Below are 13,823 nucleotides of genomic sequence, written 5' to 3'. Positions count from 1 at the left end.
ACTTTTAATTCTGTATGCCACAAGACATTGAGAAATGCCGGCAGGCGACCGATGCTTGTGCTGAAGCCGTAAATTACGACCGAAGGCATTTATTGCCGTAAAATTGTTCACCAGCTGCCGCTTACTTCAAAGAGGTCGTTTTTACGACCACCGTGAAGTAAATGTTGATGCTATCGGCACATAAAATCGGCTGCTCGTCTTCTGGAATGACAGCAATTCTAGTCTAACTTTTCCTGAAAATACTATGAGCTAAGTTTTTCGCTTATTTTTTTTTATTTTTCTGACTGAGCCACTGAGCGACACAGACAGAAGGAAGGGATGGCTGAAAGCTTTACTCTTTTCATTGAACCGCAATTGTCTTTTCTTTGTCTTTTTTCATTGTCTTTCTTTCCATAGCTCGCTGCGTTGTCCTTAAGCTGAACCCTCTTCGTTATCCTCCGAAAGCGAACCATGGCCCGGCTTGTCATAGCCACCTTAGAGTAGAATTAAGACTGCCAATAAAATTATTTTCTGCCTCGTACTCCGTCGTGCTGGTGCGGATGCACAACTTCGGTTACACCGTCCTCACGGCATATGAGAGAAAAAGGGGATCTCTGATTTTGCGCTATATCTCTTGAATGCCTTGCTAAAAGCTTTAGCCTAGTTTTGCTCGGGCCAAAGCTGTCCACTGTTCGCACTGGTCGATGGTAACTACATTTCAAGGAAGAGGCCCACAGGCGTGAGAGCATGGTCCGAGATTGACCTGGCTTGAAAAAAAAATCGCCCCGGGCTTAGCTTGGTTAAGCCAAGAATGCGTTGCATATTGCGCGGTCTTTTTGCGCGAGGTATTGCTTGGCGACACTCGATTTTCTCAGCAGCTTTTCCTCCGTGACGTATGGATGGATGGATGGATGGATGGATAGGAGCGCCCCCTTTGAAACGGGGCGGTGGCAACCGCCACCATGCTCAGCCGTCTTTTTTTATTCTCTTTCTCTTTTCTCCTTTTTTTCGTTCTTTTTTTCTTTTTTTTTCCCGTGATTTGGTGACGTCACGTCACCACGTGACGTGACGTCAGCAAACCACGTGACGTCACGTCACGTGGTTTGGTGGCTGCCCGGCCGCGCCCAAGGGCTGATCTGAGTGATCGCAATATGCTACGCATAAAAGGCATGCAGCCACTTACATTAAAGTTATCGCGAGCGAACAGCTTCCTGTTTTGGTGAATATGGTTCCTGAAACCTACGTGATTTCTTACAGTTCGTGGTCATTAGGTATGAGAGACTGCTTTTTCTATGTCTGCGCAATCCTCAGAAACTAAGCGGTACTGCGATTACGCACATCGCATTTCGAAAACTGTGCACCAGATTTCATATCTACTAGGGTTTAACATGTATTAACATATCATCTCGAACTTTGTTTTAAAAGTGTTCATCAGGAGGCTTAATGGTTCGGCGGGTCAGTCAAGCGTGGTACAGGACAGTCTGCAACTGCAATGTTTCCCTTTTATTGCAACGACTCAGCAGTTACATAGTTTTTCAGTCAGGCAATAGTGGATCAGACTTCGCGCACTGAAAGGCAGCGTGCAAGCACAGCCTCAAAATAAGCCCACGTGTTAGCCATGTGACGCGGCATAAGACCGAATGGGGAAGCAAGGGGAACCAGTGGCATCAATATTTATTACTTATACAATGCACGAAAAGTGAACAAAAGGCATCCTCGAAAGATTAACATGAATTATGCACATAGAGAAGAAACAAACTTAGCGGAAGTGAACGATAAACTTGCTCACAATTCGTTTTTAAAAATAATTGCCGGTGCGTTCAGTTGCTCCATGGAAGACAAAATACTTGATAAATTGCGAAAATCGGTATTGTCACTCTATTTCTTTTCTTTTTCACGTATTTCATGCGCAAGAAATGCGAACTGGTGTCGCCTCCTGCAGGTATAGAGCGCTCGGGGGTGCCGCTTTCAGCTAGGTCACTTGACCCTGCAGTACTGCATCTCTCGGCCCACGGTGGCAAAAAGGGGCATCTTATCGCCGCACACGCCGTTCCAGTCGTCCATCTCCAAGCGCTGGATGGCGATGCCGGCAAGACGCCGCTGCATCGCGTACGCAATCTGCATCGCGAAACAAAGCATGCAAAACATGATCAATGTCATCAATCGCCCAGCGCTGTTCATCTTTTGTTCCTCATCTTTCGCGTGAAGAAAACGAACGGAGCGACGAAAAGAAGAAATTAACTTCCGGACTTCACGATTTTTCCGAGGGAGGAAGTGATGACAGCCACAACTGCCCCGCAGTCCACACCCCGCCCTCATGAGTGCATCCAGACCCAAGGGCGCTCCTGGACCTCATCGCCTAAGTGTCCATATACCGGGTGTCCCAGCTAAATGTAACCAAACTTTTAAAGAAGGCGAAGTGTCCTAGTCCAGTGAAACCAACTGAGGGTTGTTCATGGTCGCGTGGCCTAGTCTTGAGTATTTTTTCGCTCTTCAAAGTTAATTAATTAGTTAAGATAAATTATCTAACTTTTTAATTATTGACTTCAGGAAGAAAGTGTCAATGAAAAAGTTTTAGATCGCCTCGAAAAACCGCTAGTAGTGCTGTTTCCGTCAAGTTACGATTTACGTAGCTTCATTTATTGCCCTTAAAAGAAAGTTGTCACGTGACCAGCTGCTCGCTCACTTCTCTGCCCCAATGTGCACCCAAAGTCTAATCGAAGACAGGGCTTCAGAAAAAACGAATTTTATTCTTCAAGGCGCGTCTTGGGACGTTGAAGTGGCACAGTTATCATGTGGAAGCTTTTTCTTATTGTGCGGGTTGTGGTTAAGGGCCGGTAAAAAAACTACTTTACGTAAATATTACTTTGCTGCAAATATCCCAGTAAGCTGTTTCTTAAAGCGATCTACAACTTTTCCATTTACACTTTGTTCCTCAAGTCAATAATTAAAAAGTTAGTTAATTAAGCTTAACTAATTAGTCAACCTTGAGGAACAAAAAATACTGCAGGCTCGGTCACGCGACTCTAAACAATCCTCATTTGGTTTCAGACGGCTAGGACACCCCGTGTTTTTTAAAAGCTTGGTTACATTTAGCTGGGACACCTGGTATAGAGCATTATAAGCATTAACACATGACAAGTGGAAAGAAACTCAATTTCTACGTCACAACACACTAAAAAAAAAGACGTCTGCCACAAAGCAATAAGTAAAAAACACATGACAAGTGGAAAGAAACTCAATTTCTACGTCACAACACACTAAAAAAAAAAAACGTCTGCCACAAAGCAATACGTAAAAAAAAAAAACTTTTAAATGTTCCTGCCTCACCTTTTGCCTGATGCTCCAGGAATTGTCGTAACCGACCCAATACGTGTCTTTGCCCACTATTGGGCACGCCCCTTCCGTGTTCACGGCGTGCTTCCATGGTTCAGTGCGGAACATCAGGCAGATCTGCGGGGAGTGTGCGGCTATACTTATGCTGAAATTAAGCAGCAGCAAGACGATTGCCTATTCAGGGCATAAATGGACGTTCAAATCTTCAACCTGTCAAATGATTTAGACTTAATGAACCAGCTTGTTTCTTAGACTATTTGCTGTCATGTTGCTTTGATTGAATGAGTGACTCTTAATGGATCAAGAAAGAAGAGCAGAACGCTCAATAGGAAGAGGAGGAAAATTTGAGCACAGCGCCAAGGGATTACGTGTCATTGAACGAGGCTACCTTTATCTACGTGCAGCATTTCGCATGTATAAAGCTTTTCAATTACACTTTGTTTAGCTTCAGAGAGGCAATTACAATGAAATATAAGGGAAAAATTCGATGCCTCAATAACACGTTATGTTGCTTTCCTGTAGCTTGGATGACATGTCCGTGTCTTTTATTGCGCCCCTGTGTCATCCTGAAAAATACATTTATATACCCAAATGCAGTTTCTCAACGTAGAGATTACTGGGGTTCGCAACAAATGCTGCCGAGGTTACTTCAGTACGGAAGGGAAGAACAGTCAACTATAATGATTAATACGTTTTCATGCTTTGTGAGTAAATTTTCCTCTGAGCGGAGAATAACAAAAGAAAGAATTTTTAGCTTTAGCCCAGAAATAACGACAGAATTCGTTCTAGACAGCCAACAGTACGTTACATTTTACGTTGGCACTACCTGCGCAATACTGCTGGCAAAAATAGAAGTTTACGAGGTCTGTTAGAAAAGTATCCGACTTTATTTTTTTTGCGAACACCTGATGGATATGAAACAAGCGCGCTTGCACCAGCGGACCTTGAACCTTCGTGCGCATGTACGAATATTTTCCGGCCTGCCGATAGCGTCAGTCGCTGGGACGCAGCGTTTGAGTGAGGCAGTGCGCAGTGCTCTCGTCGGTTTTTTATTACAAGGAAAATGGCGGAGCGACAGGAGCAGCGCTACTGCATCAAATTTTGCCAGAAACGGGATGACAACCAAGTAGAAACTGTTCGGAACATTCAGTGCGGCTTTCGGTGAAGATGCTATGAGCAGCACACAAATTAAACAGTGGTGCAATTGGTTTAAAGATGGCCGCACATCGGCGGAGAGCGAGCCACGCTCCGGTCGGCCATCAACATGCCGAAATGACTAGGTCATTGCCGAAGTGGTGATGCGGGACCGTCGTGTGACTATCCGAGAAATTGTGGAAGAGGTGGACATCAGCAATTTTTCTGCACATTCCATTATCCCCGAAGATTTGACCATGGAAAGAGTTGCGGCGAAATTCGTGCCGAAACTGCTCACGGCGGAGCAAAAGCAGCTTCGTGTTGAAGTCTCGCAGGACATGCTAGATTCCACAAACAGTGACCCCGACTTCATAAACACCATAATCACTGGTGACGAGTCTTGTGTGTACGGGTACGACCCGGAAACAAAATCCCAGTCGTCACAGTGGAAGCATTTCATGTCACCGAGACCAAAGAAGGCCCGCCAAGTACGCAGCAATGTCAAAGTGATGCTGACAGCTTTCTTTGACTCCCTCTGTGTGGCACACCACGAGTACGCACCTATACAGGGTCAAACAATGACCAAAGAGTACTACAGGGACGTCCTCCGTCACCTGCGTGGTGCTGTGCGGCGCAAGAGACCGGAGTTGAGGTCAACAGGAAATTGGCGCATTCATCACGACAATGCTCCTGAACATTCCTCGCACTTGATTCAGACTTTTTTGGCGAAAAACCAGACTCCTGCAGTTCAACAGACTCCTTACTCTCCTGATATGGCCCCCTGCGACTTCTGGCTGTTTCCCAAAGTCAAGAGGCCATTGAAAGGAGCGCGATTTCAGACAGGAGAGGACATTATGGCTGCAACGACAGCTGAGCTAAATTCCATTCCGAAAGAGGCCTTTTCGGAATACTTCCAACAATGGCAGCATCGTTGGGAGAAGTGTGTGGAGTCCCAAGGAGACTACTTTGAAGGTTATTAGGTTTCCAACGCTCCAGTTGTGCTAATTTTTTTTCTTCGGCCAAAGGTCGGATACTTTTCTAACAGACCTCGTATACTCAGGCAAGAATTGAGGCACTTAATAACCACATCATAGCTCTGGACAGATTACGGGCCCGAAAATGGCGTCTCTCGATAGAACAGTGGGTGTCCTCACCCTAATCACGCAATCGTATGTGCTTTACAACGTGTCCTACCTCGAAGTACGCGAGTACGCCCCTCATGCGCGTGTGTGGTCCGCCCTGGCTGTGACCCGCGGCAGGCAGTCCTTGCCTGTGCAGGTCGCCCTCCTCGGTCGCCTTCTTCACCACAAACTCCGCGCCCGAGAAGGACAGGCTGGCCACCACGCGGTCCGGGCTTTTGGTGGCGTCCAACACGGTGTCGATGACGCTCTCCTGCGGGGCAGCGACCGAGTGTTTACTCGTTACCGGAAGAGGCAGGAGGAAGACGAAATTCAAAAGACACCTGACTGTTGCGCAGTGACTGAAAACTTCAGTGCAACATTAGCAAAAAAAGTCCTTGTTTGGGAATCACTAGAACAGTGAACTAAGCTGAGGCTCAAACTCTTCCATAACGTATACTACTCCCACATTGGCATTCCACGCGAAACGTACATCTTCATAGTTAATTAAAAGACTAGCGCATAAAACTAGGACAAAGACAGAGAAGGAGACAGGACGACCTGTCTCCTTCTGTGTCTTTGTCCTAGTTTTATGCGCTAGTCTTTTAATTAACTATGACAAACCAACTAGCCCAGCTTTCCGCCTTGATACATCTTCAAACCACATTACGTATCCGCACGCCTTGACCATGATCAAAAGGTACGTGAATATAAGTGCAGGACGGCAGCATACAGCGACTTTTTTTCCGAAGACCATTCGTCAGTGGAACCGTTTGCCGACCGTTGTTACTTCCATCTCATCAAATGAATCCTTTTATTTCGCTTTGAACAATGTCACGTCATTTCATAGCTAGACGGTGCGTCGTTATCTGTGCGCTGCTTCCTCGTTTCGCGCGTTTCACTGTGTATACCAGTGTCTTCCTGTCAATGCGCATTATACCTGCGTGAAATACACATTTGAAGTTTTTTTTTGTATATGCGTGTCTACTGCGTTGGTGCTTTGTCCTAAAATACACGTTTATTGGGTGAACAACACAATTGACGTTCTTGTACCCCAAATTCTGTACATAGATGCGCATTGCGTCAGTGTTGTTATTGTTTGCTTTCTTTGTGAATGCTTGGGCTGCTGTTTCTCTTTTTTTGTATTTACCTGCATTTATGCGCTGTGTTACTGTATCAACACCCCCCCCCCCCCCCCTGTAATGCCAAATGGCGCTGTGGGTAAAAGATAAATAAATAAATAAATAGAAGCGCAAGTGTTCGAAATTATCTAGTGGCCTTCAATATACGCGACTATCTCTTTCTTTATCGCTTCTTCGTTTGTTCCCTCAAGGCACCGTGCTCAAGGCCTATACTTCAGGCGTCCACCGCGAGCGCTGCAGTTACTGTACCGTTCTTGTCCTCTTCAGCATTCGCATTTTCTTTTTTTTTTTTTTTGCCTGATAGCGAATGCCGCGACAGGTGAGGCTGACGACGACGCGGCTTAGAAAGAGGGTTATGGAGAGAGACTCACCCAAGATAGGTCGCTGGGGTTCTTTCCGTACAACGGAGCCGGTAAGGTGGTCCTCTTCTCATCTGCGACCAGGTAGTGGGTCCCCAGCACCAATATGTCGACGGTCCTGCAGAACAGCGTGATTTAACCGCGTAAAATCACATTGTATGCCTTTACCGCAATGCGAGTCTGAAGGACAACTGCTTTTTTGGAATTAAAAACTGACCATTCATAACCCCGTTGGCCGCTCCAGAATACGAAAGTTTAGTTAGCATCAAATTTGAGGCCAAGGGTTCGGGTTCGTGCATTATGCAGAGGGCCCTTCGTTTTCAGGTGGCGATTTCCTTTCTTTTTCCAGGGAGCGTTAGAAGGAGAGGCAGGTTGTTGGAGTTGTTTTTTCGAGTTAAAAGCGTTGCACCCCAGCACTCGTTTTGTTGTCGAACAAAAATACCCTTCTTTGACATACGAACCAAATGTGGTTGGTCGGACCCAAAGGACGGTTACGGAGCCGCATGATTGCTTTTTTGTTTTTGTTCACTGCAATTACTTCATCGCCTACGTTGTCATAAGCATTGCTAGGATTGACAAGGGGCCCGTAGAGCTATTGCTTGGATACTCTGCCTTTTATTGTAAACTCTCACGAAATGAAAAGCTCGAAAGCTGTATACAGCGGTATCGTGTAATGTGCGCTAGCACTTCATGCAACGACACCAATAAGGCCGAAACAGAAGGAAGACGCATTGCTTGCAATAGCTCTTTAACAGGTCAGCAGGCCTGGTTCGAACTCTTCGTTCCGACTAAGGCTAGGATAAGGGTTCAAAGGGGCTTATAATTGAATAATATTAACTGAGATCTTTCTACAACTTAATCGTTCAGAATAGCACCCTGCTTCCACGTGGCCCCAAAGCCCCGAAATTCTGCACAAACGTTTTTAGTTCGCGTGGTTGCCACTACGTGCCGCATGGTTTTCAAAATTCTAAATTACCGCGATCACTTTGAATATTCGGAGCTGCCGGTTGGTTTTGTATAGCCTTCGGAACAAGTAGATGCGAATGCAGGAACGATTTTCTTAAGACATTTTTTGCGCTCATTCTCTGTAAAACTGCTCATTGCACAACAGAACGGCAAGAAATGTTCACTGACAATTGCATATCATTATCTGCAGTTGTAAACGAAACTGCCCATTTAAGTGCCGTTGAACAGGTGCGGCCCATACGCTGGCACGACTTCACTATTTGAACATGCTTCAAGCCGTCGGATTGCAACTGTGTATATATGCGAGCTCACTTTACTATCTCTGCGAAGTCGAGTCCATCGCTGAGCCCGTGGACGAAATACACGGTCGCAACGAGTTGGTACTTGAAGGCGTCTAGGGCCGTTTTCAAAGCCTACGACAAAAGTGGGTCAAGAGGGAATGAAAAAGGACAAACATGTGGGCAAAATAATTTGCACAGGCACCTAATCAAATCATGTATTAGCAATGCGACGTTGCATTAGAAGCTGTTGATGCCTTTGCCGGAAGTGATGCCACTTCCGATCTGGTGACCTCACTTCTCTATAGCCAATCTGAATTGTCCGATATTGTGACGTCACTTTCCTCCAGCCATTCAGTGAACTTCATCACCGACGACACACTACGCGATGAGGCTCCTGATGCTATCCCCTCAAAAATGAAGGAGAGGGACAGTGACCTCTAAAACAACGAAAAAAAAATAAGTACGTGCGTTAATGTAGAGCTGCAGAAAACATCTGAAAACCTGCTAGTGTTGTTTCTTTATGTATTGTTAAGAAACGCGCGCTTTTCGGTCCATCGCTCTCAGTAACAAATAAATTTTGACCTAGGACGACTCGCGAATATTGCAACTACTAAAACATAATAATGAACGCACCCTAAGCAGTAAACAGTATTCTGCCTAGCTTAAATGTGAGCTCGGTCAGATTTATAAGTGCGGCGAAAAATTTCATCGGAGAGGCTTGTAAACAGCTGGCACTGTTAGCATGCGAAACCAAACGGCAGGCAGGCTAAGGCAGACATCGCGTGTGGCGCATTCAGGAGACAACGGCTGGGCTTGGTGCGCTCAAGAAGCACTTGTATAAGGAATTTAAGTTTTAAGCTTTATTGCTTTATCCAGCGGTCTAGTCACTATCATTTTAAAGCAAATGAACCAAACACTGAGCCGTCACTCCTCATTCCAGCTTGCTAGGAATATTTAATTTCAATGAATAGCACTTACGTTGCCGAATGTGGTGACATTTTCCAGTGCTTGAACTGGTTTCAGTACCTGTATATCCTACCACGCCATTCAAACTTTTGTTTTTGTTAATTCTCGAGAAAGAACATATGCAACAAAAATTTCTTGTTTCCTCCGCTTTTAACGCGAAGCCTTGCAAATGGTCAGTAAGTTTATTTTCCAGGCTGAACTGAAGAGTTTTCTGGCTAAAAGCTGCCTGGGCAGCTTGACTGGGTCCAGGAAACCTCTACCAGCAGTAGCACACGAGCGGTACCGGAAATTTTCAAAACCAGTCACACATACAGTCACATCACATACACAACATTACATACAGAGACATCGCAATGTTTCTGTTGTGGCTGGTCCCACGAAGTTTATAAGAGTCGCTAATCTCCTGTTCGAGCATCAGACCAGAATTACCTGGTAGGGAAAAACAGAATGAAGAAGGACGTCCCGCAGCGACAGCTTACCTTGAGCAGTGGTAGATAGTTCTGAGCGGCACTCCCGGCCCCGCTGTCCGGATTGTACAGGTTCAGGCTGAGTCCCACAAAGTTGTTGGCGCTCAGGAAACCCTTCACGGCGTCGGTGAACGCATCGAGGGCCCCCTGCTGCCCCGGAAATAGGGCGCCCTCCAGAGCAATGGTCTCGGCCTGTCGGCGAGACCGCAGCTCGGCCAGAGGTGCTGACTTGGAGCGTGTAACCGCCCCCAAGAAGGGGCCCATCAGCCCTGCGTGGCGTCGGTGGAGAGGAACCGCTGGAAGTTCCGCGCCTAACGCTCGGCTACAAAAAATATGCTCGATCGCCGCTTGCCGACAGAAACCAATGTATCCTACCGAGGCTACCACCATTCTCCTCGTTCGTTCACCTTCCACTACCTCACCAGGATAGTAAACAACTTCTTCGATGCGCGCTTATAAATAGTGCCCTTTACAGATATGAAAGTCAGCTTCGAAGTATGGCACTGTTATACCAGTCTACTGCAGTGCGAAAGTAAAAGTGTGGCTGCGGAATGAGGACGCGCAAGGTGTTTGCCTACACAGCCAGTCATCTCGTCCACGTCGGGGACCATACGAACGCGTCCGGGCAACGTGAAAGGCCAAGAAGATTTTTTTTGGTCAATTATCATGATAGACGGGTGACGTGCACGCCTGGAATCCCACCTTCAGTTATCTGTGGTGACCACGGCCGAGGGATGGACCCCTTCCTTCCGAAAACAAAAGGGAGATGCCGACGCTGCCGCCGCTTATGTCTGGAGTCGGCGCCGCGCCGTCGCGAGGGTGACGGGTTTCCCACGGGTCTCGCATTGCTCGTAGGACGATCGCAATAAATATCAAAATTTCAGGTTATGAAACAAAAGCACCAATCACCGAATCTTTACGGCTTTGAAAACTTTGGCAGGGTTTACCCTCCACGCATTATTCTGTCAAGAAAGAGCTCAGTAGCGAATTAGGAATGCACATGGTTAGTTTTACTTGCGGACGTCGTCCATGTTACCGGGAGGTGCTTTTATCGTCGCTTCGTTTCTTTTATAGCCGAAGGAGCGTGGCGTTTTTGTTTGTCTAGCTTTCATAGAGGAGGTGCATAGGTTTTCTGCGCCTGCTTGTGCATATACAAGTGCCCATGCGTGCATGCCTTAGGGCCAAAGAGCCCTCACAAAACAGGTCCGTTGGACAGCTCGAACTAGTGGAGCCCTGGAATGAGGACCCCAACCACAAGCCTCAAGGAACATTTCCCTGATCTTAATCAATAAAGTTTACCCATCGCCACGTGCGGCAACCTGTGCCAGCCTCTGTCAGCCTGCACTTGCCTGAGCCTGCATGCATCTGTCTGCGCCTGCCTGCATCTGCCTGTTCCTGTCTATGACTTTCTGAGCCTGCTTGCGCCTATTGTGCATGCCTGTGCATGCCTGTGCGTCCGATCCTGCTCCTTGCTATTTCTTTTCTGCCTGCCTGCCTAGTTCACTCTTCGCGGCAATGCAGACAACTCACTGTTGGACAAGTCCGGCCTGGCGAAGTCCAGCACCGGTCCCGCATCGTTTTTAAATATCACGTCCGAATAGACGACGTGGGTGCAGGCGTCGGTGAACGGGGATCGATCCAGTTTCAGCGACAGGCCGGGGTCCCATTCGGCCGATCCCGGGTCGTAGATGCACACCACGAGGCAGCGACCCATCGTCCCATCACCGCCGGGCCGTTCGAGGGGCTCGGCAAACTTTTGGCGGCTAAACTTCCAGGTAACTGCGTGGACAAGCCCCAGTTCACCAAAGCGTGGGAGCGTGATGTTGCGTGATGTTGAATACTCTGCCTAGAAAAACTTACAGCCTGCTCAAAGCGCATTTCTAGCCTCACTTTCGCAAAAATTTCTCCGTCTGGTGTTGTGAGATGCTGCCACCACCCTCCAGGATGCCTCCGCCAACTACCATGTCCCTCCGCCAACTACCATGTCCCTCCTCCCATCTGATCCTCCAGAATCTTCCACCCACCACAAAACGACCCACAGGGATCTATCCACTACCACTGCCACCCTCTAGACACTTCCAGCCACGAGAAACGCAGGCAGCACTGGAGCAAAAAAAGTGACACTTAAATACAATTCAAAGACCAAATTTAAGTATATACAATCGTGGTCAAAAGTATTAGGCCACACGGTCTGCTTTTGAGCCGCATGTTGAGCGCGCATTGCAAACTTAAAGACCAAAAGCGCCTCCAAAGAAAGGGACAACAAGGGCTCCTCTCTTTCCCCGGGAGTTTAGTGTTGTGGGTGACTTGAAGGCTCCACTGTATGGCTTAAAAACACCCTCTGCCCTGGAGGCTTGACGAGGGGTGTACATATATTGGCTTATACGTACCCAACAATTCTGGCCAAAAGCATTTTTGAGCGAGAAACCATTTATGCGCGCAATATTTTCATAGAATGTAGGATTTCACTATAACGATCAATATATCCGCAAATCTCCCGTTCGCAGGCTCGCACCTTTTTTTTTTATCAACGTTCTTGCTATCGCCAAGAGCGTTCCCCATTGGTTTTCTATGGCAGTCCTAACTGTTCTCGTGCGGCTGATGGAAAACTTCTGTTCCCCATCTGTTTTCTTCTGTTTTCTGTTTTAACCATTGATCTTATGATATCGGGTACATGTAAATGAATCCATGGAGCTGTTGCAGTCTTGCGCGAAGCGATAAAGCAACTGACGCCTTCAGCAGTGTACTTACGTATCTTTGGGCCACCTGTAACAAAAGAGGAGGAAATGTTCACATGAGCAGGAGGCAGAATATAAGGAATATATGTAAAGCAATGGCGCTCTGCCTTAATACCCAAAACAGAAGCAAGCGCGAAGCTTTGCGATAAGGCATGTTTCCGGGACAGTTGGTGCGATTCCGTTTGTACATGCCAGCTTGAACACTGTTACATGGACGTAGGCAAACGGGACACATCACTGTCTTTGTTATCTCTCTACGTCCGTGTCGCAGTGTTCAATCTGGCCCACCCAAACTGCTGTGACACTGTCTAACAGCCTCTCAGATAAGAGACCAGTGTTTCCTAAAGCTGAAATTGCGTCCTCTAGTTTCTTTGCAATATTTTTGAGAAATAACTTTGACACGTTTTCACTAGTTCAACCCAGACGCCAGCGCAAACTTGCCAATTTAAGTGACGGGACGAGCAAGGGTTGGTACCGGTAGAGTGGGTTGTCTTCTTCACTTAACGGCTTAAACGGCCTTAGTAGTTTACAACACTAAATTCGGATGAATGCGGCAATGGCGGCTATAAAGGCGCCTTGAAGAGCCACTGAAAACGAGTTCGTAAATGATCCATATGATTCTAGAAATTCGAGTACGAGTCTCTTCATGTACGCTTACTGCGTTCCATCAGTGTTCAGACGCATTTTCTTCACCATACGAACGCGTTTAATGATTCGATTTATATTTCTAGCGCTCTCAACGTGGCAGGTGACGTCATTCTTGACATCCTTGTAAAATACGTGACAAGAGTGCATCGGTTGTCATTCATCACGACAGAAAACATCTGTTAGGCATTATTCTGTTCTGTTGGTTCACATACAAGCACGGGATGGTAGCTAAGTCAACATGCACAATTGAAAGAAAGCTTGGCAGTGAATTAATTGGAGAGAAATCGGTAATAACCTCGTGTTTGTGCGCTTGTTGCTACGAAGTGTTACCTCACTCGTAAAGGATCGCTCACGTGTTATGTCTTGTGACGTATACTTAATAGATGTTGACAGAAACACATACAATTCATAACAACGATTTAACGAGTAGTTCCAAGCAAGCGTCGATACTTTTCAATTTTACCCTATTTTAAAAACAGACCAGAACTCCTCAGCACGAAGGACCATTCTTACACTGTCTTTTGGAGTTTGCTTAATAGCTGCAGAAATGACCCGAATTCACTTCGCAGTACTTTAAAAGCGACTACTCATTTCGCAGTACTTTAAAAGCGACTACTCTTTGCTGGGAATGTAAGCTGGAGTTCGGATTGGCATACATAGGGCGCAAATAGTGCTGGAACGACGGAAAG

At 46.6% G+C, this 13,823-nt stretch overlaps 1 protein-coding gene across 1 annotated transcript; it reads right to left on the bottom strand.

Moving 5' to 3' along the window:
- Positions 1-1,939: 1,939 nt before the first annotated feature.
- LOC149364213 (endochitinase-like) lies at positions 1,940-11,462 on the bottom strand. Its single transcript, XM_089568646.1, has 7 exons — positions 11,279-11,462; positions 9,761-10,017; positions 8,347-8,447; positions 7,081-7,186; positions 5,644-5,841; positions 3,310-3,432; positions 1,940-2,097 (listed from the first exon to the last, which is right to left on the bottom strand). Exons 1-7 carry the CDS (start codon positions 11,460-11,462, stop codon positions 1,957-1,959), a joined length of 1,110 nt encoding a protein of 369 aa, XP_089424772.1. The 3' UTR covers positions 1,940-1,956.
- Between the last annotated feature and the right edge of the window lie 2,361 nt (positions 11,463-13,823).

The sequence above is a fragment of the Amblyomma mixtum genome, chromosome 2 (genome assembly GCF_055824585.1).
Source record: "Amblyomma mixtum isolate Tamu chromosome 2, ASM5582458v1, whole genome shotgun sequence".
Lineage (NCBI taxonomy): Eukaryota > Metazoa > Arthropoda > Arachnida > Ixodida > Ixodidae > Amblyomma > Amblyomma mixtum.
This window is presented reverse-complemented; position numbering and strand designations above follow the sequence as displayed.

What these genes read in the sequence shown, in the direction of transcription:
- LOC149364213 (XM_089568646.1), bottom strand. Translation starts at nt 11,462, where the DNA reads ATGGGTCGCTGCCTCGTGGTGTGCATCTACGACCCGGGATCGGCCGAA. An exon ending in ACTATCTACCACTGCTCAAG is followed by an intron (nt 8,448 to 9,760) that starts GTAAGCTGTCGC and finishes CTTTTGTCGTAG; the next exon opens with GCTTTGAAAACGGCCCTAGA. An exon ending in CCTGGAGCATCAGGCAAAAG is followed by an intron (nt 2,098 to 3,309) that starts GTGAGGCAGGAA and finishes TTCGCGATGCAG; the next exon opens with ATTGCGTACGCGATGCAGCG.